Genomic DNA, 27,346 nt, shown 5'->3' with positions numbered 1-27,346 from the left:
ATAGCGTCACGTTCCGCGTGGTGCAGTATTAATATCACGACTTAATTATAGGGTTCGCCTTCGTCCCTATTGAAAGTACAGTACATACGTGTATGCACCACTAATTTATTGCATTGATAACTAGCTTTTGTATGTGGTGTATATGGTTTGGCGAGACGTTACCCCGCTACCGGCGGAGCGTGACGGCTACCTGGCCGGCTGCATTTGGACGCGTGCCGCCGCCGGCGACGCCATGAAGAGGATCTTCAGGAACCTTAAGCAAAGTGAGTGTTTTTAAAACATAGTCATATATTGGTGAGCACGTGCTCCCGGCTTCGTCATAAAGAGGGTCTACAGAAAAATTAAGCAAAGTGAGTGATTCAAACCTTATTGTATTGATAACTTTGTAGGTAATGAAACTACACAACGGGACTTAATCGCGTATCAACTGATAAACAAGACCAAGTGCGGGTACTCGTACCTAGTTCGGAAAAGCTCGCGCGGCTAGAAGATGTTGATGTCAACTTGAGCCAGTCTTCTCCGAGACCACGGGGACAACGCCGTCCTCGAAACGTCGGAGGTAAATCTTAAAACTTAAATACGCGATTAAGTCCCAGTAGTTTCAATAGTTTCATAATGTTAAATAATCGTGAAAGTTTAAATCAGAACTTTGTAGGTACTTAATGTGGTTTGGCGATACGTTAGCACCACTTTGACCTAAATGCAAGTTTGTTACGGTTCTCTGCAGCTCTGACTGCCGCCGCCATGTTGAGGATCTCCGGGAATCTAAAGAAAAGTGAGTGATTCTACCTCTATACCTACATAGGTACCTATAGTACCTACTACATATAGTAGTTGTTTATTTGGTGTGCTCTGACCAATCCGACAGTTAGCTGGACTTCTGCGTACTCCCGCCAATGACACCACGCGAAGCTACCTCAAAACAAATCTAGGTATGTCATTTGGAAAAAAATTTTTTTTGTTAGAAAGTACCTAAGATATAGTTCCAAGTTGATCCTATTCTTTGTCAAAACCCATTTCTGACTCAAACTACTAAAATCTTATACACAACCGCAGTGGTCTTAACTAGGCCTGGGGACGGTAATGGTAGAGTACCTAGGTAAGGTAAACGTACTGGTGCTCGACGCGGTCCCAGTACATGTCATCTTGAAACTGAAGTCATTGTCAATAGAGGTGACAGCAAGGTCTCATCTATTGGGCATTAGTATGTCGAGCACTAGCACGTTTCCCTTACATATATATAATATACCTAGGTACTTTATAACTTTTCACATTCAAAAAGACTCGACACTCGATACCATATGATTAACAATTCGTTGTAGCGATTGTATCTCATTCTGGAAACCGATAAAACCCGCAAAAAACCGTAATTTAAGGTCAAGAGGCCCCACATTCCCGTGGTGGATAAAAAATATTTATTTGCGGCGATTTCAACCGGCAATTAGGGGGGCGGGCTGACCCTTAACCCGCGCGTCAAGGTGACGGACTTTAGAAATTGCATCTCCTTTAATTCTGCGATCACGATTTCTTTCGCAAACGTTGAGCTATGTTTTAACTGCAGCACAGAATAAATAATAGTACTAAGGTAAACGGCCCCAAGTTCGTGTTAGTACGTTATTTCGTTAGTTTTTTTTCTGGCACAAATAATAAGGAATTCAAATATCTTTTATTCAAATTATACATATGAAAAAAATCTGTATTATTTAATCTCTTCAATAAAATGATAACCAATATTTTAGTGATTAAACTAAGAGTAATACGACGGTCGAAACTGTCAGACGGCCGCGAACAGCTGTGTTGTATGCGTGCACTTTTTTTAGGCGTAAGGTGCGCGCTCTCACTTGTTAAGCTTATAGGAAGGAAAAGCTAAACCCATTCGAATAAAAGTTTTTGGGAGTGTTTCTGTGGGTTTCTTAGTAATTGATTTGATAAGAAAAAAGATTGAATATATGCATAGAAATAACTTAAAATTGCAATAAATCGACTCACGAAATAGCGGTCATTTTATCTTACGTGTGTCTCCTATTTCGTGCCACTAACGAATCAAGGATTTCCTAGATACATTTTGAGTGCTTGTTTTTAAATATAACAACAAAGATAATTAAAAAAATAAATTAGAAAACAATTAATGTATTTCATGAAGTTTCGTATGAGCGAAATTCGGTATATGTTTTTTTCACTAGAATTCTCATAAAACGAGTTTGAATGTGACCCGAGTTAAAAATTTTAAGGTATGTTCCACGTATATTCTCATATTTAACTACTAGCACAATTTTATTTATTATTGAAATTTGATTTATTTTTGTGTATGTTTATTTTTAACGTATAAGATAGTAAATTATTTTTTGTAAATAATTATTATTTTTAATTATTTTTTAAATTAATTATTTTATTTTTTATTTAAATTAAAAAGTTTGACTTTTAATCAAGTATTAAAGTACCCATATGGTTTACCTAAGTCTTAATTCAACCATTAAAGTCGACGAGTACAAAAAACTTTAAGCTAGCTCTCAATTTAATTTTTTTTATTATTAATTTGACCTTACAATTATCGTAAGTAGGTAAGACCGTTAAATATTTAAAATGATTATCAGCAAATTATCAATTTTTCACCAATTACTCTAAGAAAACTTTATGCCGAAACAGGGGACACGAATTCACGAATTTAGGAGCTGACCTAAATTTGTATCACGAAATGGGAGCCAAATAAGAGGTTCACGAAAAAATTCATATAAAAAAAATTTTCAACTAAAACCCTACAGTTTATACATTAAATTATTAACAAAGAACTAATATAACATATTCAAAAGCTTTCAAGGTATTGATATGCTTAGTAATATTTAAAAAAATACACAAACTCTCAACTCACTCTCAAGAGCCTTAACCTGCCGAAACAGGGGCCCTTTACCTTAGGTACAGAAGACTCACTCTCTAACAAAACGCGTCTGTCACGATCAGCACAGATATGGCCGCTAGGTGGCGACAGCGCCACGCGTGGCTTATGGCAAACCCCAAAATTGGGGTCGAACGGATGTACTTTTAGCTACCTGTAGCAAAGCGACGAAATCGCGGAGTGAGCCACGCCTGACCGCAGCAAGTTCGGTTCTCCATACAAACGTAGTTACGGGTCGTACACATTTTTTTGCAAACTCGTTCGCGTCTTTCCTGTAGACATCGCAAATTTAATCGTGCGGATTCACTTAACGATAGACAAAGGATTAGCCGTTCGGGGCCTGCTACAAATCGAACGACTATATCTACCGTATTTTCTAGAATATTGATACCTATTCTTAATGGTTCTCGATAAACTACTTAATACTACAGTTAGACCAAGAAAAGTCTGCAGCGATTTTGATAGCCCACTCAGTGCAAGTGTTATTTTAGACGTCAAATATCTAAATTGAGTCGTTTAACTTCAAACTCGGGTAAATCCATATGTCAGATCATGCGATTTTGGATTTATGAAAATGTAATAGGGTAGATATTTGCTGAGAGGGTCGAATGGATTTACCCGAGTTTGATGTTAAGCGACACAATTATGACGTATGACGTCTAACTCTAGTAGGTATACATATATAGGTGTAGGTACACCGTGTATAAGCTAGCGTAGGTATTCACTCGTGCGATTATAATTTCTGACTCAATCAATCTCTCCCAACAATCAGTGTTACGAGCCATGTAACGTCTAAAGGGTTCGAAGAAGCTGACCTTCCATTAACTACAAGAACGCCTTCCCACTGTACATATATTTATTATTTCTACTTATTAAAAGTATTAAAACGCAGCATGTTTCGTGTAAATTAATCTCCCAACAAAAGGATCAAAACGCACTATCAGATACTAGAGTCGACCCTTTCGGCCCTCCGACGTAGACTTATGAAATATATGGACATGCGTTGCAAGAGCGTATGGCTAGTTTCACACGGCGTAAATTTTTCCCGAATACCGTATACGGGATTTTATCGAATACCGCAGTGACAGCAAACTTTGTATGGCTTGCTGTCAACTTTTAAAATCGTTTACACTGCTAGACGGCTTTCCCGCATAGACGCCGTGTGAACCAAGACTTATGCTATGCTTTTTGGTTGGTGTTTTATCCGAATAGTTAAATTTCTTAGTTACAATCCGTGTATTTATTCGTGTAGATTTCTAAAACGAAATCACGTCACTCCAAAGTGACGCGTTGATGTTTTTTCTATCAGAGTTTACAAAAAGCGTCTCGTCATGGTCAAAGATGTGTCAATTTCATCACTCTGGCTCTGGTTTTCACACACAATTTCAGCCTTAAAGTACGCCCTAGTCGTAAATTTATAAACAGGTGTCTTGAAAATCTATTCGTTATGGAAAATTACTGGTTGACACCGAAACAACTGAATTTTCCATTAAATTTACTCATTTCCGTAGTCTCTACTAACTACCTAAGTGGAATACCAAGTTCATACATGCAGGTCGCTGCCCCGCCCACTGTCGGCGAGCGCGTGCGCGTGTATCGTAATTGCATCTTACGAGAAATGAAGCGTGTGACCGTTGTCCAGGAGAAACGCACCAGAGGGCCTACCGCGAACCACGTTCGACGTGTTGCCTCTCTGTAGCACTTGTAGATTTGTACGTAAGTGTGACAGGGAGGCAACATGTCGAACGGGGTTCGTGGTAGACCCTCAGTCTATCTATATTCTTCTTACAAACGCGACAGTCGACTTGGTCAAAGCGGTTGTAGCAGCGCATAGATTACTAACTGGTCCCGTGCTCCTCAATAAAGGAGGAAGTAGGATTATAGCCTTTCAAAAATTGCCCCCAATTTGGTTTGAGTTCAAAACCAAGAAGGGTTCAAAACCAGATGATGCCCTGGGGGAGAAAATGCTTCATATTTTTTTAACCCCCTAATAGTTACCTCCTGCATGGAATCTCACGGCATCCATTTAGCACTAAAACTTTTCCCCCAAAATGTGTGAAACGGACAATTCAAATTTTTGCATTGCCGAGACTTATAGGAACTATTTAAAAAATACGAGTTCTATAATTTCCTAATAGGAATATAGGAAGCCTAAGAAGAATTTATTTAGGAAATAAAAAGATAGAAAAAAGTAGTTAAGGGGTTGTGCACAAATCACGCGAGGTGTTTTCGGCTACTTTTTGACCCCCCCTACCCCTTGGTGATATTTGGTGAGGTTTTTGGCTAGCCCCCCTCCCCCCACACAACCTCACGCGTATTTTATTGAAATTTTTTCATTCGACCTAATTTTAAGATAAATAGTATTTTATATAGAAAATCTTGTTATTTTTCTATTTTCGTTAAATAGACTCGCTATTTTGAAGTGTAGAGTGAAGATTTATGTTTAACGAAACCGAGAAAAAGTATCTACTCATGTGGTAGGTTTTTTTTCTTAGTTACGTTCACTGTAGAAAAATACACGTGAGGTTTCCTTATACCCCCCTCCCCCAACGTGATCTATCGTGATTTATTCGTGACCCCCCTTCCCCCATCGAACCTCGCGTCATTTGTGCACAAGCCCTAAGTACCTACGTTAATGATTTTCTCTATGGAAGGTAGGTATTACTTCTACACTCCATAATTTTCTCCTTTAGATAACCCACATGTATTGATTGACATTATAACTCAATTTAGCATACCCTCACATCACAGTCTGAATGTGGACATTAACCACTTTCGCTGTTCCACTCGCAACACCATAAGTGCAGGGCCCGCATCGAATCTACTGATGTCCGTCATTACCTCATTACCTATTCGATACGACACACGCTCTACTGACATCGGGTCTCACTTTCATTTGTTTACATTATTACGGTCATGTTCGGGTCAAGAAATATTTATGGCACTGGAGTCGCACCAAGAAAAGTCTGCAGCGGATTTGATAGCCCACGCAGTGTAAGTGTTATTTATACGTCATATTTTCATAGAATTTTGACGTTTGAAATAACACTTGCACTGCGTGGGCTGTCAAAATCGCTGCAGACTTTTCACGGTCTGACTCTATAACGTTGTCGGTGATCAACTGTGCAGAAAATGCCAGGAATTAGAAGTAACTAGCGACCCGACCCGGCTTCGCACGGGTTAACAAATTATACACATAAATCAACAATGGTAGGTGAAAACCGCATGAAAATCCGTTCAGTAGTTTTTGAGTTTATAGCGAACATACAAACAGACAGACGCGGCGGGGGTCTTTGTTTTATAAAGAGCAGTGATGCCCTATGATGGGTGTTACGCAATCGAGTTGATGATCCATATATCAGCGCGAGTAATTATTATAATTCATGCCTGTCTCTATAAGTACACATATTCCAAGAACTTTTAAGTTCGGGTCATTCTACTTTCGCAAAAACTAGGAGGTTGATTATAATTTATTGATTTGAAATTTGTTATTGATTTGAACTTGGTTTTGATACGACCATGACGATCTTCAAGATTATACCGACCGAGCAACTTTTACTATGGGACCAACCCCGAAATAGCGAAAATAAATTTGGCTGTTTCATACATTTTGGCTGGTCCATTTTGGAGGGTAATATTTTTCGCGATTTCTTGGTTAGTCCCAGAGTAAAAGTTGCTTAGTATAATTCCAAAACCTCCCTGGCAACGGGAATGCAGTTATTTTTTAACCACCGTCAGGCGTGGCTCACTCCGCGATTTCGTCGCTTTGCAACAGGTAGCTACAAAGCACATCCGTCCCACACCAATTTTGGTGGCTAACCATAAGCCGCGCGTGGCGCTGTCGCCACCTAGGATCTTTCTCTTTTACTCCAAAGAACGCGTAATTAGAGTGACAGAGAAAAATCCCCGCAATTTGCGAACTTCGATTTTCGCGGTTATAGCCCAGACGCGTTTTGTTAGAGAGTGAATCTTCTGTACCAAGTACTATTATTTATTCTGTGCCACCGTGTATTGTAGTAGTATCGGGAATGAGCCGGCATCAGCCGAGAACGTGTTCGTGCATGGGGATACATCGGCCGGGATCGTAATGCGGCAATTTCGCCTTTTCGCCGATTGCTGCGTGCTGTGCCGGGCCGTAGCGTCAGCACAAACGTTCCACGGTGTAATATTGATATATTTTTTATTAACTATGTAAACTTAGTAACTTTAAGCTAGTCCGCCCGGGCGCGCAAAACAGAGATCGCGTTACATACATACACCATACATATTACAACTTAATAATCTGTAACTACGTAAATTATCTGAATTACGGTCCTACTGAACCAAACTGTGTAGTTATGTATAAAAAACACGATATTGTATAGCAAGTATCGTCTGTACGTGACTTAGGTATATTATTTGACAATAAACTTGATTGTAACAGTCACATTGAACGAATTATCTCTAAAGCATATCAAATGTTAGGATTTGTATTAAGAACAGCAAAAGTTTTAAAAAAATCATCCACGTACATTCTATTATACAAAGCTCTTGTTAGACCGCATTTGGAATATGCATCAATTGTGTGGAACCCATTTTACTCCAAGTATTCGAACGCAATTGAAATGGTCCAAAAAAAGTTTTTGCGGGCTACACATAGACGCTTAACTGGCAAACGCATGTCCTATTGTAATTTATTAAAACATTATAAGCTACCCTCCCTCGACTCAAGGCGCATGTGTTCTGATATGATGGTTCTCCACAACATCTGCCATGACGGGTACGACTGCTCAGAGCTGCTTGACAACATTTGCTTTAGGGTCCCCTCACGCAGTACCGCCCGCTCTAATGCCTTGTTCGCCGTCCCAACTTGTTCATCTAACGCTGGGATCCGCGCACCTTTGCGCCGCCTTTGCAATACTTACAATATTATCGCAGCCATAATTGTGTTTTTAGTTTTAAGATATATTTTGTATTAATATGTATGCTAGTTTTAAGGTATTTATCTATGGGCCAATAGTTGCCTGAAAAGAAATGTTTTCATTCATTCATTCATTATTCACGGCCGTGGACATTTTCAACACAAACAGAGCACGATTCCAAAAACAAATTCTTGATATTCTAGCTGAGACAACATAATTTCTTTGTATATTTAGCTGGTTTCATTGCATCTTGTCGCTAGTGTGCGTTAGCTTAGTTAAGTTTACCGTAGCATACCTTTACCTATATTATGTATAGTTCTAAGTGAGAGCGTTTTAGGAGGTAGGTGCACATCTTTTGAATTATATAACTTACCATTAACTATTATGTACTTACTTCTGTTGTTTCTCCAATAAAGAAAATAAATAAATAAATAAAAATTATGCTTCTAGAAAAATACATATTTGTACCCCAAATGACCCTAAAATATCGCTTCGCTCGATCTGCTAATCATCTCTGAATCTGAAAAACAAACATACTTAGTATGGGTAATAGACATAATTTTACGTTTTGATGTCTTCTGTTACCGAATGCCAAAAATGAATTCCTGAAGAAACATTTAAACACCAAATAGTCTTCTTCCTCGCGTAATCCCGGCATTAGGGCCACCCCACATTTAGGGCCCCCCCACATCTGGCGTCTTTCGAGCGTCGGCGTCTACAATTCTATGGCCGCTGCTCGACGCAACGTCGACGCAGCGTCGACGCAACTGCGCAGCGACGTCATTTTCCATAGCGCTGACCAGACGCCGACGCTCGAAAGACGCTAGATGTGGGGGGGGCCTTAGCGTCTTTCGAGCGTCGGCGTCTGGCAAAATGACGTCGCTGCGCAGTTCGTCGCAGCGTCGAGCAGCGGCCATAGAGTTGTAGACGCCGACGCTCGAAAGACGCTAAATGTGGGGTGACCCTTATGCCACGGCTCATGGGAGCTTGGGGTCCGCTTGACAACTAATTCCAAAAATTGACGTAGGCACTAGTTTTACACACCGAATAGTGTGGCATTTAAATACTGTAGGTACTTGTCTGACCAGAGAAAGTTAGAAATTCGCTCGCAACGCTTTCCTTGCCGATTTTTCACACGCGTACACCGCTGAGATGTACGAGTAGATAGGCGTTGAATGCTACAAATTGTGCTCGCCACAACATATAGTGTGATTGTAAATAGGCGTGACCGTGTGTTAAGAGGCAATGATGTGTGTTTATGCTAATATTAGTAAATTTTACACCTTAGTAGACAATCTCATAGTTCTTAAAATTATAATCGAACGAGCGAGCGAAGCGAAGCGAAGTTCTTACATTCGACTTGGATCACGCGGCTGACTAGCGGCACGTCCCGGCATTTCGATGTTTTTAAGCTGAACTGTCAGAAGATAGTTTGATACTCAAGTTTGTTCTAATATAAATGAAATTGGGTAAACACCCTCAACTACAGAGGGCATTTAATTTAAACTTTTTTTGTTGTAAACGTTGTGCGCTGTCGGTCTGCGCGGACGCAGGTTCCCACGCAATTATCAGTTGCCTGAACTACCCTTAATTTCAGTGCTTATTTAGCTGCCTTTACTTGTAAACACTCGTGGCTGTTATGTGCTTCTATTTTGTGTAATTGTGGTGCGGGTTTCGTGTTGTGATTTGTGATAGTTTCCGCAATAGTTCACGAATATTTTTTTTTTTTTCTCTTTATTTTGGCACAAACAGTCATTACAAAAAAGATACATTGAAAACTATTACATATAAGATTGACAATACAGTGCCGAAAACGTTGTAGATTATAGTTAATATTGTTGTTGCAACGGACCTGAATTATTTAACTTAAACTATAAGAAGAAGTACAATTGTTTACTACCTACTTAATATCTAGCGTGTTGCTGGTACTTATGTTATACATTATTATTACTCACTTTTGATTGTATTAATCGTAACTATTTAATTTATTATTAATCTTGTTTTTCAACCCTCTAAGAGTGGTATTGAAAAGCTCTATTTCGTTGAATTCTTTGTTGTAAAGATACATAATACGGGGAATAAAACTGTTTCTAGTGTAGTTCTTTCGACGGATGGGTGGTACGAACATATGAAGGTTACGGTTGGGGCGAGCGGGAAGTCTGGCTTTAGTGATGAAGTTTAATTTTGAGAGTAATAAAGGGCAATCAACTTCGTTATTGACAATTTTGTAAAGGAAGGATATATCGAACAGCTTGCGGCGGTTTGCAAGACTCGTGAGTTGGTAGTGTGTCAAAGAATGGGCATAATGGTCATTGGGACGATTGTGTCGATAATTTAATATTTTAATAAATTTTCTTTGCACTTTTTCGATACGATCGATGTGGTGTTTGTAATACGGGCTCCAGATTACACATCCGAAATCTAGAATAGATCTAACGAAAGCGAAATACTTATAGGATTTTAAGAGTGATAATTTTTTTGAATGGTTTTGTAATTCTATTTATGAAACCTAGACTTCTAAATGCTCGTTTGATTATACTATCAATATGTGATGTGAAGGTTAGTCGGTCATCGAGAATGATACCTAAGTCGCGAATTTGGTTAACGCGGTTAAGGAGATTACCACAAAGCCTGTAGTCGTGTTGAATAGGAGACATTTTTCTAGAATATGTTATTACATTACACTTATCTGCATTGAGAAACAATTGATTAGTGGAACAGTACAACGATAATGCTTCTAAATCAGATTGTAATTTATGGCAGTCATCAATACATTTAATAGTTCTATATAATTTAGTATCATCTGCATACAGTAGATGTTGACTATACTTAATAATGTCTCCTATGTCATTTATATAAAGAGAGAAAAGAATTAGATGCCTTTAGGTTTTAGATGGACTGAATTTGAAGGCGAAGATGGTTTGGGGTCATCCATTAATTACATCACACGTTTAGGGGGGGAGGGGGTCAAGAAAATGTGACATGTTGTGACAAGGGGGAGAGGAGGTCACAAACTTTGTGACGTCACTTTAACTTCATCAGTAACCAAAATTTTATTTTAATCATTTTAATTACTTTACAGTTCAAAAACAAGTTTTTGGAAAGATAATCGTTTTTATTAGTTTAATTTTTTTTCATAATCAGTTTTGGGTTATAAATTTACTAATATTATGACAAAAAAATAATAATACTTAATTCGATTTTCCGATTTCGCTGAAAAAATGTGACGTCACACCAGGGGTTTGCCAAATGTGACCAAGTGTGACAATGGGGGGGGAGGGGTCAAAAAACCTTGAAATTCGTGTGACGTAATTAATGGATGACCCCTTTTATCTAAATATGTAGTTTTATTTAAAAGGAGGATTCCACGGCCTTCCTTTAGTTCGGCGTTCTTGTACAAAACGCATTTTATTTCGTGCACCTACTACTTAGGCTTTTTTGCCAACTTTGGAACTCGTGTATTATTTTACTAAAATTTTTCAAGCGCTTAGCAAGATAAATACGTATCTAGGTATACAAATCTTTTGAAAATTTCGAGTTTGTACGGGACAACGGTAGACGTTCGTGGAACTCCAAAAAAATTGTATGCATAAACAACGGATATGACGGATATTTTATATGTTGGTAAGTATACTGAAAAGTTCATTAGAGAATTTACATTGTCAGTTCGGGTCGTATTGCGTAGCCTACGAAGTCCATCAAGTCCGTGTGTTGTTCAAAACAAATGCTGTGTGATTTTTTCGACCTTTACTTTCTACCTACTTGTAATATCAGTATCACACATTTTATAAATTCATAGTTTGTTCTCGTCATGATGTATCTCGATAAAGCTTCCCACATAAAACTTAATGCATATGTGTTTCCAATTCATCGGGGCGTGTCTTCTCCAATAGTAGGTGGACCAACATAATAGCTATCCGATAATCATCTGCCTAATAATAAGTTTACACTAATTGATGTTCAAAGTTCAAATCTCGGCCCCAGACTTAAAAGTTTAAGATGCTTGGAGAATTTCTAGAAACGGGCAAAATACCAACGTTATTAATGCCTACGGGCATGATAATACCGATGTTATTAAATCCTAATCTTGCTAAATCATACTTAAAAATGCTATTTTGTATACTTAACTAAATATCTACTTTTTGTGGCGTGTGACAATTTTACTACAGGTTAGAGATGAACATATTTTAGTTTCTAACTATGATTAATAACAGAAAAGCATTATTCAATTGAATCAACTTTTTTAAAGGAATAATTTCCGTGCCATATTATGTACATCTGAAAATACATGTCATTATTAACACAAGTTACCTACAGTTGTAATTAATTCACCCTTTAATACCATCGCTGCATCAATTAGCTTAACTCGTAGGTAATTCAATTAACCCGTTAAACGTCACACTCTTAATTTCGCATACTAAAATCATGTTCATCATGTCATCATGTCATGTTCCGCGGCAGCAAAAGATTTACATTGGGTCTTTCAACCCCTCTCACAGTCAGCAGCAGAAGTTGCTAAGCGGGCGAGGCATAGGCGTACCCACGGTGGGGCAAGGTGGGGCAGTTGCCCCACCCTGGTCTCTGACCATGAGCTAAGAATTTCTGTTTCAACCGTACTCTGTTACAACGTACCCAGCCTCCCCTACTTCTGCCCCACCCCTTAAAAAATGCTGCGTACGCCCATGGGGCGAGGTGTTAAAAATTACCTTGACGCGCTCTTATTCTCTCAACAATAATGTCCCGTCAAGATCATTTTGAACATCTCGCCAGCTTAGCAACTATTGCTGCTGACTGAACATGTTAACATTCTTCCCGCAACTCAAGCCACAATCGTCTACACAATCGCTCTATTAACACCAAATATTTCGGATATTTCGGCTGCAGGGGTGTCACGAGGCTCCGATGCGTGCACGCACGTTTTCGACTCGCCCTTCCAAAACGACTTAAAACAACCAAAAACCGATGGCATACACACCCTTTTCAAACGTGAAGTGTAATCGTAGGTGTGATTTAAAAAGGTGTTATGTGCCTTAAAGATTCAACGGTCTATACGCTTTTTCTATCTGCGTGAGTTCGGGTCGTGTCTGGAATTCCTGTGGATTGGTCACATTCCCCTCATAGCGATATGCTCGTGCGTCCCCTAAACGATTGTCTTCGATTTTCACGGACCATAAATCATGACTGTACGAGCGCAAAAAATGGGGATACAAGTTTCGAATCGAGTTTGTATGTTATAAGTTTCGATAGTAATTGGACTCTTATTTTAATAGTTTTTTTTTACAATCGTGACACAATCTGTAGCTTTTACTCGTAAAGTCAATACAGAAGTGTAAAAACATTTTTCATAGGCATAGGCACGTTGATGTGGTTTCTTCAGTGTTCTTATACGTATTAGATGTAGTACGTACCTACATCTAATACACCGGTACCTACATAATATTGCGGTAATAATGATGTGCAAATTTAATATTAAAGAGAGAGATTTAAATATCGTGTAGCTGATGTTATCTAAGTTGTCTAAACATATGATTTAATATACAGGGTGATTCCGGGGTCGTGGAGCAAGCGATCAAGGCATGATACACAAGCCCATACTGAACAACTTTTACTATGGGACCAACTCCGAAATCGCGAAAAAAAAATTGGTAGTTTCATACATTTCGGCCGATCACTGTATTATGCCTTGATCGCTGGCTTTACTATGGGACCAAATCCGAAATCGCGAAAAAAAACTGGCCTTCCCATAGAACACGACAACATGTGATCGGCCGAAATGTATGAAACTACCAATTTTTTTTTTCGCGATTTCGGAGTTGGTCCCATAGTAAAAGTTGTTCAGTATGGGCTTGTGTATCATGCCTTGATCGCTTGCTCCACGACCCCGGAATCACCCTGTATACAACTAAGAATTAAGTAAAAAGCGTAAAAAGTAGCGGGGATAAGAAGAACCACTCACTTTCCATTTTTCATTGTAAATATAGTTAACGTTACGTTACGACTGAGTTTTACGGTAGTTTGCGTTACATTACCGTGTAAAATAAGAACGTTAAAACTTAATAAAGTCGACCACAAGTGAACATATTAAGTGACCGCAAAGTTACAAGTGTTGATTTGCCGGCAAATGTGTCTGAAGACTATCAAATATTTGTTCTGCGGTGAGATTATGTTTAGCACAGTTGTTGAGATACTACTTATAATTGATCTCTGTGTCTGGATATGTATGGACGATTGCCTTTTCTACACAAGATTAATTTAGGATTAAGAGTAGTTAACCAAATCCTATTAGGTACCTATAGTTGCTAAATATAAAATTACCTCTCACAAAAATCTAAATTTTTGTGCGCGTTGCGGTGAATCTAAAAGACTGATCTGACTGTCGATCAAATAATTTCAATATAAACATGAGGAGTGTCATTTCAAAAGAAACTGATCAATTTTGAACTTAGATTTTTAATAAAATTCATCAAGTATCCCAAAAAAACAAATACTTATGTAAAACATTACATAAGTACTTACATACTACAAAATCATTAGGTACCTACCCTTATACAAGTAATAAGCAAACAGTTGCTTAATGCGGTATGTACAGTTTTCAACAAATTGGAAGCCTGACAAACTAATAACGCCCTAACGAAAAACCAACACAGGTGCTATTTATCCAATTTAAAGCGTGAGAGTGCTAAAACAACTCGTTTAGACACGGACATTGTGCTAGACATTAACACCTGGCAATTACTTAAAACGTGACGGTTCCTTTACGATTTCACACGATGGGCTACAATGGGACTTAAATGGATCGATAAGAAAATTGCGTAAGAAGATGTCTTGATTAAGGACTCTGGGAATGTAAGTGCCGTGAAAATGCCTATAAATTTCTGGCTGGCCGTGTATTAGCAAGTTTCAATGAAATTATTGGGTTGAGATTTGCATTTAAGTAAGTGGTTTAGGTTTCGTGTAGGTAACACTACATTTTTATGAATGAGAGAACGTTTTCTGTTTATTTGGCTTTCAGAACCCTCGGCTATAAGACTAGCTATATTGCTCTATCTATTTATGTTATGCAGGGTAAAAATATACAACTGAAAATTAGACATGATTTTGTTTTTTTTCTTTGAGCTAACTTTAACCTTTTAAAGTTTTGCTAAGTCTTCATGGCATTTGCGGTTGATTAAAACGTATAGGTATACATTCAATAAGTATAAAAACTATCCCTTGTCAACCCCTTGAAGCAAAACAAATTATTATTAAAATAATTTTCATATAAGCAAGTCCAGCAACTTTGTTTCATAATTGGTCCGTAGGCGCTATTTCTTAACTTTTGTTCCATTCCATATAAAGCAGCTGAGAAAATCGTGTTCAAACTACTTCCACTTCAAAGAACAATCCTAAATACAGTCGCCATCAAATATAACGGAGCGGCCAAGATGCTCAAAAATATCTAGACTATTCTAGACATGAACTTTAACGCCTTAATAATAGCCGAGGCTTTGCATTGGAAGAATAGACAGACACTATAAGCATATTATGTATAAATGCATGCATAATTTAGTTTTCTAGCTATTCATTTTATACGGAGGGTGAATCTATTATGTAATTCTATGAAAGAATAAAATTACATAATTAAAGTAGGCAATTAATGTAATTATATAATAGAGCTAGCTATGCGGGTAAAAACGGGTACTTTACGTAGACCACAACGGCTTACCCTCTCTTGGGTATGAGAGGAACAAGATTTTTTTGTCATCTACTCAAAAAAAAAATTTTTGGAATTCGTGAACTTTACTAAAATCTATATATTTTATAAATGCGTATATGTCCTATATGCAGTCCTATCTGATAACGTAGAGCCGAAACTACAAAAGCTATAAAGTTGAAATTTGTACAGCGGGTTACATACATATGTAAGTATGTATTATATATCATTTGTGCAAGAAATAAGAAGAGATTGAGATATGAAGAGAGTGTGCATGTTACCACATACCTACGCAAGATCTGAAAAAAATTTGGAACACTTATTCTAAAGCTCGCTTATCATTTGTACTTACTAGTTTTAATAGGTAAAGTATGCGATAGTCACTTCCATACCATAATAACCACAGACTTAAATATTTAAGTCTGTGATAATAACGAACAAAGTGTAACATGTTCAGCCTATTGGCAGTTTCGGAAGCCATATTTCGGACCAACTGTTCGTTGTATCATCAGCCCCATAACCTAGGGCCAGTCGAGCGCGCGCCGCAGCCGCCAGCGGAAGGTTTGTGCGCGTACGCATGTTATAGTGTCAGTTAGTTTACGAGTTTGGCGGGTGTGTTTTTATTTGTTTGTTCCCATATTTCGGAGCAATTGTCGTTGTATCACCAGCTTCATAGCCAAGGGCCAGTCGAAAGCGCGCCGCAGTCGCCGGCGGAAGGTTTGTGCGCGTACGCATGTTATAGTGTCAGTTAGTTTACGAGTTTCGCGCGTGTGTGGTTTTATTTTGTTTGTTGACGTATTTCGGAGCAACTATCGTTGTATCATCAGCTCCATAGCCAAAGGCGTCTAAAGCGCGCTGCAGTAGTCGCCGGCGGAAGGTTTGTGCGCGTAGGCATGTTATAGTTTATAGTGTCAGTTAGTGTACAAGTTTCGCGGGTGTATGGTTTTATTTGTTTGTTGCTATATTTCGGAGCAATTGTCGTTGTATCATCAGCCTCATCTCATAACCCAGGGTCAGTCGAGAGCTCACCGCAGTCACCGGCGGAAGGATTGTGCGCGTGCGTATGTTTAGGAACTTCGCGTTTGGTTTGCGAGTTTCGCGGGTGTATGGTTTTTATTAGATACGGAGATGTGATAGTAAAGTTATTATCGTGTTCGGAAATTTAGTAAGTGTGCTTATTTATTAACCGACTTCCAAATCTCAAAGAAGGAGGTTATCAATTCGGTTGTATGTTTTTTTTTATTTTTTTTTATGTTTGTTACTCCATATCTCCGTCATTACTAGACCGATTTTGAAAATTCTTTTTTTGATTGAATGTATATGCATACAGATTGGTCCCGTTTTTATCAAAACCCAGTTCTGATGATGGGATCCATGAGGAATTGAGGGAACTCCTCTTCTCAAATCTTAAAGGCATACATATAGTGATTTTTGGGTTTTTATCAACAAATCAAGCATATACATCCAAAAAAGTGACATTTGATGAAGTGGAACTGCTGTTGATGATCAGAACGGAACTCTTCAACGACGCATAGTTCACGGTTGGCGATTTGTCCTCTTCGTTACGTTTGTTAAGCAAGTTAAGTTTTAAGCCACATTTTTGTCAAGCTCGAGTTCTGATGATGGGATCCATGAGGAATAAAGGGAACTCCTCAAATCTTAAAGGCATGCGTATAGAGATTTTTGCATTTACATCAGAAAATCAAGCATTTTCATTAAAAACTGTTGCATTTGATGAAGTGGAACTGCTGATGATGATCAGAACAGAACTCTTCAACGACGCATAGTTCACGTTTGTCGATTTTTCCTTTTCGTTATGTTTGTTAAACAAGTTAAGTTTTTAAGCCACATTTTTGTCAAGCTCGAGTTCTGATGATGGGATCCATAAGGAATCGAGGGAACTCCTCAAATATTAAAGGCATGCGTATAAAGATTTTTGTATTTACATCAGAAAATCAAGCATTTTCATTGAAAACTGTCGCATTTGATGAAGTGGAACTGCTGATGATGATCAGAACAGAACTCTTCAACGACGCATAGTTTACGTTTGGCGATTTTTCCTCTTCGTTGTGTTCGTTAAGCAAGTTAAGTTTTTAAGCCACATTTTTGTCAAGCTCGAGTTCTGATGATGGGATCCATAAGGAATCGAGGGAACTCCTCAAATATTAATGGCATACGTATAGATTTTTTTGTATTTTCATCATAAAAACAAGCATTTACATTAAAAACTGTCGCATTTGATGAAGTGGAACTGCTGATGATGACCAGAACCGAACTCTTCAACGACGCATGGTACACGTTTGGTGATTATGAATTTCGGTTTTGCCTTGGACTGGGACCCGGACTCGGGCTCATACCTGGATCCGGTTCGGACCCGGACCCGGGCCCGGACCTAGAGTCGGATCCGGATTTGAACCTGGACTCGGACCCGGACTCGGATTCGGACTCGGACCCGGACTCGGATCCGGACTCGGACCCGATCTCGGACCCGGACACGGACCCGGACTCGGACCCGGACTCAGACCCGGACTCGGACCCGGACTCGGACCCGGACCTTGACCCGGAAAACCACTATGATACCTTAACTAAATAAATCACTATGATTACCTATCTTAAAATGTAGGTATAAAGTATGATGATGCCAATCTTACTAGCCCTTCCCGCTTAAACCCCCGTACACCGCACCGCATGCGCCATTAAGTGGGTTAGGTTAGGTTTGAACTGCGATCCTCGCAGAACCGAACTGCTATCTGAGAAGTGGGTTAGGTTAGGCTAGAACTACGACCCTTATGGCTCCTCTACACGATGGGCCAACGCCGGCCACTCCAAGGGACGCATTTATGCGTTAGAGGGAGCAAGTGATATTGCTATCTCATTCTACCGCATGGCTGCGTCCCTTGGAGTGGCTGGCGTTGGCCCATCCTGTAGAGGAGCCATTACAGAAGCGAAATGCTAGTAGAAAAGTGGGTGGTTTTACTTCCTTTTCTACGTAGTGTACCATCTACAATAATCTTTCACCGGCCCCCATGGAAGTCGGTTTTTTTTTCTTAAAAATTATTATTACAAGCTTTTATATAACATGCAATGTTTGTTCGCGTCAAATCTTGTAAAATAGACCCCCTCCTCATTATTCGATTGAACTGAAACTTCACATACATATGTAAGTTGGGTGATAATGATAATTAATGCAATATTATGGCACCATTGAGCTGCTCTGATGATGGACTCAGGAGCAGGCCGGTAGGACCTCTGTGATAAAACAACGCAACCTAATTGTGTTTTGGTTTGTTACAATTGTCTCGATGAATATTGGTTGCCTGATGCAGGAAAAGTATAGTCAGCTATAAAAGCTTGCAAATAAAAAAATAATAAATTAAACCCAAAATCTATAAGACGCAGTACTAATTTGTCAGAAAAAAAACATTCAAATGACTTATTTTAGGCTTCTCCATAGGCTGCCAGAAGTTACACCGATCGACCTAGTAGGTACCAAGCTTTTCGAAATAAAAACTAATGTTTACCTACGCATACTTATAACTTGTTTGAAAAGAAAAACTTAAAATGTTCTGCCTGTTTTCTGTAGAAATATTTTTATACCGATTTAATTAGTTGCGTTGCCTATTATATATCGTTGGTGAACCGACAGCCCTTAGACAAATTAATTGAACATGTAAAAATGTGTCGTTTCAGAAATTCTGTTCAAAGAGCTGCCGCCGCCTTATCGGGAGAGCGAGGATGTCCCCGCCGATCCACAGGAAACATATGAGCCAGTAAGTATTTTTTTGTTACCTGTCTACTATACAAAAATTGTCAGTTTTATAATTTACTAATATCCTACCACGAATTTTGTTATTTTATTATTTAAACCTTAGGTATATATTTATTAACAACAACGGACAAATGGTAGAATTAATCTTATATGTACTTGATTGTTTATGTATTGTTTATGGATTAGGATTATTCAATGTTTGTTTAAGTAAATGTCGTGTTTTGAAACCCTCGCAACAGTCGCAACGCTCTTTTAACCTCAAAGGTTAAAATCTCGATCGCGATCAAAGGATTCAATCATACATACTCCGATCGAATCGGTGCAAATAATTTATTTTCCGAGGGAGCGCGAAGCGTCTCCGTTGCAGTTTAGGCTAAAATGTGTCTTTTCATTAAAGAAGGGTTTTTATGCACATGGAGCATAAGACAAATGCCACAAATGCTCAACAGTAAACTGACGTGCGCGGCTACAGCAAAATACGTCGGCTAAAGTCGCAAACCTCGTAACTCCTCCGAGGAGTTAAGAGGTATTACGACTTTAGGTAGTTTTGAAATAGATTTAAGAGGTTTTCGACGTTAGCCGATATCAATTACCTTCGTGCATTTCTACAAGGTTTACGATGACGCGCCGCGTACAATAGGCGTGATAGCGTTCAAAGAGTTAAATCGAGATGTTTCTTACAGAATCCCATCCCACCATGCGAAGTCCTGGATCTGCTAGCCAGCTGCAAGATCCCGGGCATCCCGGCCCAATCCGACGTCGAGTACGCAGAGATCCACGAACCGGTGCAGGAGATGGGTCTGTGGCATTCCACGCCGCTGGCTCATCGGCACAAGTCCAAGATATCGCTCACGTGGGTGCTGAAGGAAAATGCGGAGAATACGAAACCTCAGAACGATGTCAGGTACATACCAATAGAACCCTACTAGGTAAAGAACCCTAGATAGATAAAGAACCCTCCTAGCCAACAGCAAGACCCCCACTCCGCGCGACGTCGTGTACGCAGAGATCCAGAACAGTCAGTAACAGGCAACAGCCTTACGGGGCCTAAGACATATATTTAACGTAGATAGTTTAGATTCTGTGATTTAGTTTTACTTACGTGCAGTTAATGACTAAAATTTGTACACTATCTCCACACATAAAAACAATATCTCCTAGTGATGGGTAGGACATCAATTTAAAATGAGTTTGTATGAGTACCTCATTTTCAAAAATGAGGTGTTACAATGTCTTACTTCAAATGAGGTGAGGTACTGGCATATTTTCAGTATCGGCTATTATATTCTCTGAATTTCTCTGAACGCCATCGGCAAACAAAAACTAGATACAATGGATTTATTTTTATAGTCAAACGCAACTTGTCAGTCAGTAAGAACCAGGAAAGTTATACTCATCCTATTCTTTTGAGTGTATATGATGAATTTCTCTATGTTTGGTATGAGACAGTCCTGGGCCAAACCATATAATATAATTATACTCCTAGCATCCTTTACACATAAAAATGTTTAATTTGAATGCAATTCTCGAGGTGAAGAAAAGAACTTGAACAACAGAAGACAGATAAAGTTAAGAAATAAGAATCAAACCAAGGACCTAGCCCCCACATCCGACATAGAAACTTTGATGCTTTTATGAAACTGGTTCTAATTTAGCTGTAAATTATTTTTATTGTTTGTTCAATTTTAATCCTTGCTACTTGATATTATTTACAGTTTAATAATAATATATTTCAATTAGAATAGTAACCTTAAAACTGTACGACTGTTTAACAAACTAAGGAGAACAAATTCCATATTTTCTTCTAATTAGATATCATTATATATAAAAATAACTAACTTACCACTTCAGATGATTTAACAGCAAAGTGATGTAAATAAAAGCACACTAACATTCGCGCCGCCGGTAACGCAGGCGGCAATATTTTTCACTACATTTTTGCATGCAAAAGACACCAAGGTAGAGCCACGGGTATATTTAAACGTGTAAACAATGTCCCTGTTTAGATATTTCGGTAAATATATTAGTATTACCAATATAAGACAAAACTAAATTATCTGAACATCACGATGAACTCGTTGCAAACTTTTGTTATTTGTTCCGTCACTGTCAGCTATCAGAGGGCCTACCGCGAACCACGTTCGACGTATTGCCTCTCTGTCGCACTTGTAAATTCGTACGTTACGCTACGTCTTACGTAGGCGAACAACGCGCGAACGCGGCGCGGCGCGGAAAGGATAAGAGTTTTTTGAAATTTGAAGTGTGTGAATGATTTGTGTGGCAAGAGGTGTTTGTGATGCGCGCGAGTAAATGAGTAACATGAATAGAGGAGTGAAGTAAGACATTTTTGCGGTATGAAGTACTGCGACAAATTAACAAAATGAGTGGTACAAATGAGGTGCCTCGCGAGTGAGCGACTCAACACTAATTATCTCCCCTATTCTTTCTAGATACCAGCGTCAATTCGAAGACCGTTTCAAAACCACAAAGCTACGCGAAACCAGAGTCGTTGGTCGAAACGAGTACTACCACAACCTTCGGTTCCGGAGCGCTTGCGAGGAATTCGTCAGTCAAGACACGCTGTCAGACGACACTAGTACTGAGGAGTATGTGAGGAGGAAACACAGGCATAGGCATCGGAGGAAGAAGAGGAATCAGGAGCGGTTCGGATACGATATCAGGGATTTGGACAGCTTCCTGAGTGAGGTATGTCGACCTATTCATATATTTTTTACCTATAATTGTACATGTCAGAGCTTTAGTGCGTCAAGCTGTAATCGCTATATCGACCAAAAACTCATTACTTAGGTACTAGCACAAGTTAAGAGCTATAATGTTTTAATGAACCGTGCTAGTTAGTGCTAGTACCAAATTAAGTTTTTTTGCAATTACGTAGTGAGTTTTAGTTGTATGTTGTCCTTCCTGTCCCCAGTTATTCCACTTGACGGTACCTTTATACCTATATACTTGTTTTTGTTTCGTATCAGGAATGTAAACAAGAGTATAAAAGTAACGTGTGTCAAGCGTTTTTGTAACGGATCTGGATCAATTAATTTTCCCGAATCTTTGGCGATAGCAGGCAAAGTTATGTAAAGACAGGAATCGAGACAATTTGTGCTTGCCAAAAAAAGCGATGTAGAGCAATTTCTCTCCTTAAGGTCACAAACAAATTTCGTTGTACAGTTTTACCGTTGATATCAATATTACCAAATACAGAAATCGATTAAGTATTATCTTTTAAAAATGTACCGGCAGAAACGTCTTGTAGCTCGTAAGTGGAACCATGTAGATAGGTAAAGTCAGCAGCAGAAGTTGCTAAGCGGGCGAGGTGTCCAAAATTACCTTGAGACGCTCTTATTGTCTTCAACAGCGTCGCGTCATGATCATTTTGAATACCTGACCCGCTTAGCAACTTCTGCTGCTGACTGTACTCGTAAAAAGGGTTGAATAAAAGAACAGTTTCAATTTGCGCGGAAAGCAATTCATCTTTCGGTTTCGACACGATTCGGGATCTCTACAAAAGAATTTTAAACTCTGCAATCTCGATCATTATTCATATCTGGGATATTATGAAATAATAGTAGGCATTCAGCTTTGTTTGAGAGAAAAGTCGTATAGGTGTAGTATAAGCGGAGGTGATAGGCTGTTTTGGGTTTGTAAGGTCTTGTAGGAGCTTTTTGTGCCTTACGGTCCGAGCGATGATGTTCCAACAACTTACCAAGCGCATGTAAAAATTGCATTGAGCCACTTTTATTTTTGGAAAATCATCCTATCCCTATAGGTCTAAAAGAAATGATAAAGACACACACAGCTAGTCTTACTTGGTGAACTCATAATATTAGTAGGTTTAGGCAACAAATTCCAAGTAGGGACTTGGAATGGGTACCACCGTAATAGAGATAAAAAGTATTAGACGGAGTATTAGGGAAATAGATTTGCAATTTATAGAGCAACGAAATCCCTCTAGTTAGTGTGCCATACTATCATTATCAATTAATTCGGGCGCCTGGCAGCTGTTCAGCGGTGGGTTTGACAGTGATTGGGCAACAATGGGGTTGGGCACAAACCAGGGCCGATTTTTGAATCGCTCGATTTCGTCACTCTAAAATCGGTGAAAAACGAAGAAATGCTAATTTTTGAAATACGAGCGATAGAAATTGGGAATCGAGTGGTATTGACCACTCGTTTTCAATTCTATTAGTAGAATTTAAATGCCTAGTAGTGGAGATATTATTGAACGAAATACACGAAATCGAGCGGTCGAAATTCAAAAATCGGGCCCCTGAGGGATTTCGTTACTCTTAGACCATATGCAGTAGGTTGGTTCGCTTGACCGTACGACACCAGCGCTTGGTAAGGATTGAGAACACACGCCAAACATAAACTCCATAGCCGTTCTCGAATCTCGAAATTGGTGCAAAATTGGACAAGGCATAAATTGCACGTCATTTACAACATCGAGATACTTTCCGGACGTTTAATGAAGAGTTTCGTGCCGCTTATCCGCATTTTGCTTTCGATATTAAATCTGTGGATAATAATCCTTATGACAGTGGGTTTCGTGTTGTTTCGCCGCTCGCATGCAACGATTACACGGTCAAACAATGGAACCAGTATTTTATCGAGTAATTGCCGTGATATGGAGAGACGTACGATGGATTCCAAATTCAAAAGGTAAAATAAAAACGATATCTTGAGTGTTCTTGAGTCGATATTACTTGCACTGTCTAAAATAACGTTTTTTGGAAACCAGATCTGGGCTCCTGTGTAGAAATATATCGACAGCGACACCCTTTTGTGATTCCCATGAGATCAAATGAGATAATATGTATTCTGGCGTCGTACGAGTATGTAGCTGAATCAAAACAAATAACAAGCCCGGTATAACAGTTAAAGTTCCTGATCTACTTTGCCCGCATTTTTCCCATTAAAATCAAAAAGAAATTAACGAAAATTAACTTTAAGAAATCCGATCTACATAAGTACCTAGTTAGTTTAGCTAGTCGATATTAACAAATTAACCTCATTTTTCCAGATGTTGGGTCTATTAGGCGCAGGATTATTTACAGGAGACCACAAAAAATTTAAAAACCATTAAGGCCAAAAAAAGCTGGCAATTTTATACACGTTCTAACTAAATAATGTGGTTCGAGCGCGCAAATTAAAATACTGTCAAAAATCTTTTCACTGCGCCTGCACTGCGATTATCTCAAGTAGAAAGGGCCATTCATCAATGCGGTTTATTTAAAATAACGATATGTGTGCGGGGTTAAATGCCACGGTGTTAATTGCCTTCCATGATGCCATATGTCACGGTTGAAAAATGTACGGGTCGCGGTTCATTTGTCTGGCCATGTATTTTTAGGGTTCCGTACCCAAAGGGTAAAACGGGGCCCTATTACTAAGACTTCGCTGTCCGTCCGTCCGTCCGTCCGTCTGTCACCAGGCTGTATCTCACGAACCGTGATAGCTAGACAGTTGAAATTTTCACAGATGATGTATTTCTGTTGCCGCTATAACAACAAATCCTAAAAACAGAATAAAATAAAGATTTAAATGGGGCTCCCATACAACAAACGTGATTTTTGACCGAAGTTAAGCAACGTCGGGCGGGGTCAGTACTTGGATGGGTGACCATTTTTTTTTTGCTTTTTTTTTTGCATTATGGTACGGAACCCTTCGTGCGCGAGTCCGACTCGCACATGCCCGTTTTTTTTGATTGTGCGAGTTCATGAGTCGAATTCATAGGCTAACTAGTGTAAAGTGGTCCAGATATCCTTCCTTCTTCTTCCAAGTCTTATCCCATTGGATCGGCTCTCGTAATACGGTGTCTTCAGGATGTCTGTCTTGGGTTGTCTCGGATGATAATTTTGCTTCGTCATCGTCAAGATTTTTACAAGAGCTACATCCATGTTGTCTAGTCTGAAGTCTCCCGCGTACCTTAGATTGCTCGATAATCTCCACCATCTTTCTCGTAATGTGGCGTTGGGCGTCTCATGACGTGGCCATTTTATCGGAGTCGATATTTTGTGAGTTTTTCAACCACTATGCGCGCAGAGATGCGAATAGATTTCGGATGGAATTCGCCAGAATGAAGCCGTGGATTTGGGTTATCTGTGCATTAATGTCGCCGAAAGCGAGAAACGAGTAGTTGGAATGAGCCGAGGGCCTACCGCAAAAACCGAATTTCGCAAATTGCGGGGATCTTTCTCTTTTACTCCGATGAACGCGTAATTAGTGACAGAGAAAGATGCCCCAGCCAGGCCGCAATAAAAGTATGAAACTATGCTCTTCTTCTTTCAATTTAAGAGCTGGGCTCTTGTCGGTGCAGCGTGATGAAGATGTCTCCACCTTGGTCGGTCCAAAGCCAGCCCCTTTGTGTCCCTGGTACGACACGGCCCCTACATGCTCCTTTACTTGGCTCATATAGCTCTTCCTTGGTCTTCCCCTCCCTCTCTTTCCATTTATTTTCCCTTCTATAATGTTTCCGATGAAGTGGTCGTGTCGTAGCAGGTGTCCTATCATTCTTCCTCTTCTATTTTTAATAACACTCATTAAACTATGAAGGCACATAAAACGAAAGTCCGTCCTAAAGCATCTATGTATAGATACCTATAACTATTGCTGCTTTAGAACGACAGCAACAATAAAACTGCATAATGGGATAGTGGTTTCTTTACTGGTTTGCTCAACTGATGGACTCGCCCCGGCTTTGCGACCTCAGTTGATGAGAATTTTAAATTATTAACATTAAATTTCCTACTTTTTAATGTCATTACTTAAATTGCGCTTGAGCTCGCTGTTATTTAATATAAGCAATATCCCAAAAGCGTAAGATTTACTTATCAAGAAAACTCTTCAACTTAACTAATGAATCAGTTATAACGTAAATAAGGTCCCAAAAATTGACAGCCTGAACCAAAATTTTGCCCTCCTCAAATAACAAAATTTCACCACTTGATACCAGCCATTTAATTCTTTTCAGGCGTCAATAGACCGCCCAGGCAACATTCCAGTAGTGATAGCATATCCAACAACGCTGTACCAAACCCAGAAAGACCTGCAAAGGGAGCTAACGCTGCCGCTCGGTACGGTGGTCAACGCGGTATTCAAAAACAAGCAGTGGCTGTACGTGCAAACACCACACGGGGATGAGGGATATGTCATGTACAGTGCGTGTCTGCCGCTCGGGATACTGCCTAATAGGTACGTTTACCTTAAACCACTACCCACTAATTGCACTAATGAAGCGTTTACGAAGACCGTTGGTGTTACCAAGAAGGTGCTTTTTACTTGAAAAATACACTGTTAAGGGGCCCAATGATTAACAGTCCGCCGGACGGTATCGGCCTGTCAGTTAGAACAAAATTTTGACAGCTCCGAACCACTGACAGGCCGATGCCGTCCGGCGGACTGTTAATCAGTGGGCCCCTTTAGCCTCACTTTTCAGATGCATCCTAAATAATTTACACAATAATGCATACTTAGCCCTAAGACACTATAGGAAGCGTGCATGAACTGTAGGGGGCAGCACCTGTTTTAATTTTAAGTGTAATTTCAAGCTTAAGTTTCCGATTTAGGCCACGAGATTGCAGATCTTATTTTCGTTAAATTTACCGTTTTCTATATTGCAGGACATCCCAAAAGAAGACGCCATGCTGGGAAAGCAGCACAGACATCTACCCTCGCCCCTGCGGCAATCTAACCGACAACGAGAAAGAACAACTTCGCACCCGCACCCGCTCCGAAACCCGCTACAAACCGCGCAAGCAGCGCTGCGCGGAAAAGGATTTTGACTCCTTATACTTAAGGACCACATCCGTCTGCTCCAATATAGACAACATAGAAAAAAAGTCTACCATAGACAAAAGAAAAACAAAAAGACAGACGTTGTTAGTAGTGAATAGTGATTATAAAGGAAGTGTGTTGAATAAAACGTTGACAGTGAGAGAGGGAGATGTGGTAGTGTTGGTGGAAAGGGGAGAGACTGATGTGGACGCGGACTGGTTCTATGTGAGGAAAAGAGATGGCAGTCAGGGGTTTATACCGGCCGTTATAGCTGGTCATGGGTATATTTAAATTATTGTAAT

The 27,346-nt window shown here is 39.4% G+C and overlaps 1 protein-coding gene across 2 annotated transcripts; it reads left to right on the top strand.

Moving 5' to 3' along the window:
* The first annotated feature begins 176 nt into the window (after positions 1-176).
* LOC134665419 (uncharacterized) lies at positions 177-27,346 on the top strand. Of its 2 annotated transcripts, none has more exons than XM_063522382.1 (6): positions 177-263; positions 19,178-19,257; positions 19,940-20,160; positions 21,707-21,962; positions 26,242-26,462; positions 26,891-27,346. In XM_063522382.1, the coding sequence occupies exons 1-6, from the start codon at positions 233-235 to the stop codon at positions 27,333-27,335; spliced, it is 1,254 nt and encodes a 417-aa protein (XP_063378452.1). In that variant the 5' UTR covers positions 177-232; the 3' UTR covers positions 27,336-27,346. The 2 variants fall into 2 exon arrangements, with proteins under 2 accessions (XP_063378452.1, XP_063378451.1); XM_063522381.1 differs by lacking the exon at positions 177-263 and adding an exon at positions 15,921-16,048.

Source organism: Cydia fagiglandana, chromosome 6 (genome assembly GCF_963556715.1).
Source record: "Cydia fagiglandana chromosome 6, ilCydFagi1.1, whole genome shotgun sequence".
NCBI classification, from domain to species: Eukaryota; Metazoa; Arthropoda; class Insecta; order Lepidoptera; family Tortricidae; genus Cydia; species Cydia fagiglandana.
The sequence above is the reverse complement of the archived record's forward strand: the minus strand, read 5'-3'. Positions and strand labels throughout refer to the sequence as shown.

Coding starts and splice junctions, on each gene's coding strand:
- LOC134665419 (XM_063522381.1), top strand. CDS start 15,937: ATGTTCAGCCTATTGGCAGTTTCGGAAGCCATATTTCGGACCAACTGT. Junction 19,258..19,939: donor CACAGGAAACATATGAGCCA/GTAAGTATTTTT, acceptor TGTTTCTTACAG/AATCCCATCCCACCATGCGA. Junction 21,963..26,241: donor TGGACAGCTTCCTGAGTGAG/GTATGTCGACCT, acceptor AATTCTTTTCAG/GCGTCAATAGACCGCCCAGG.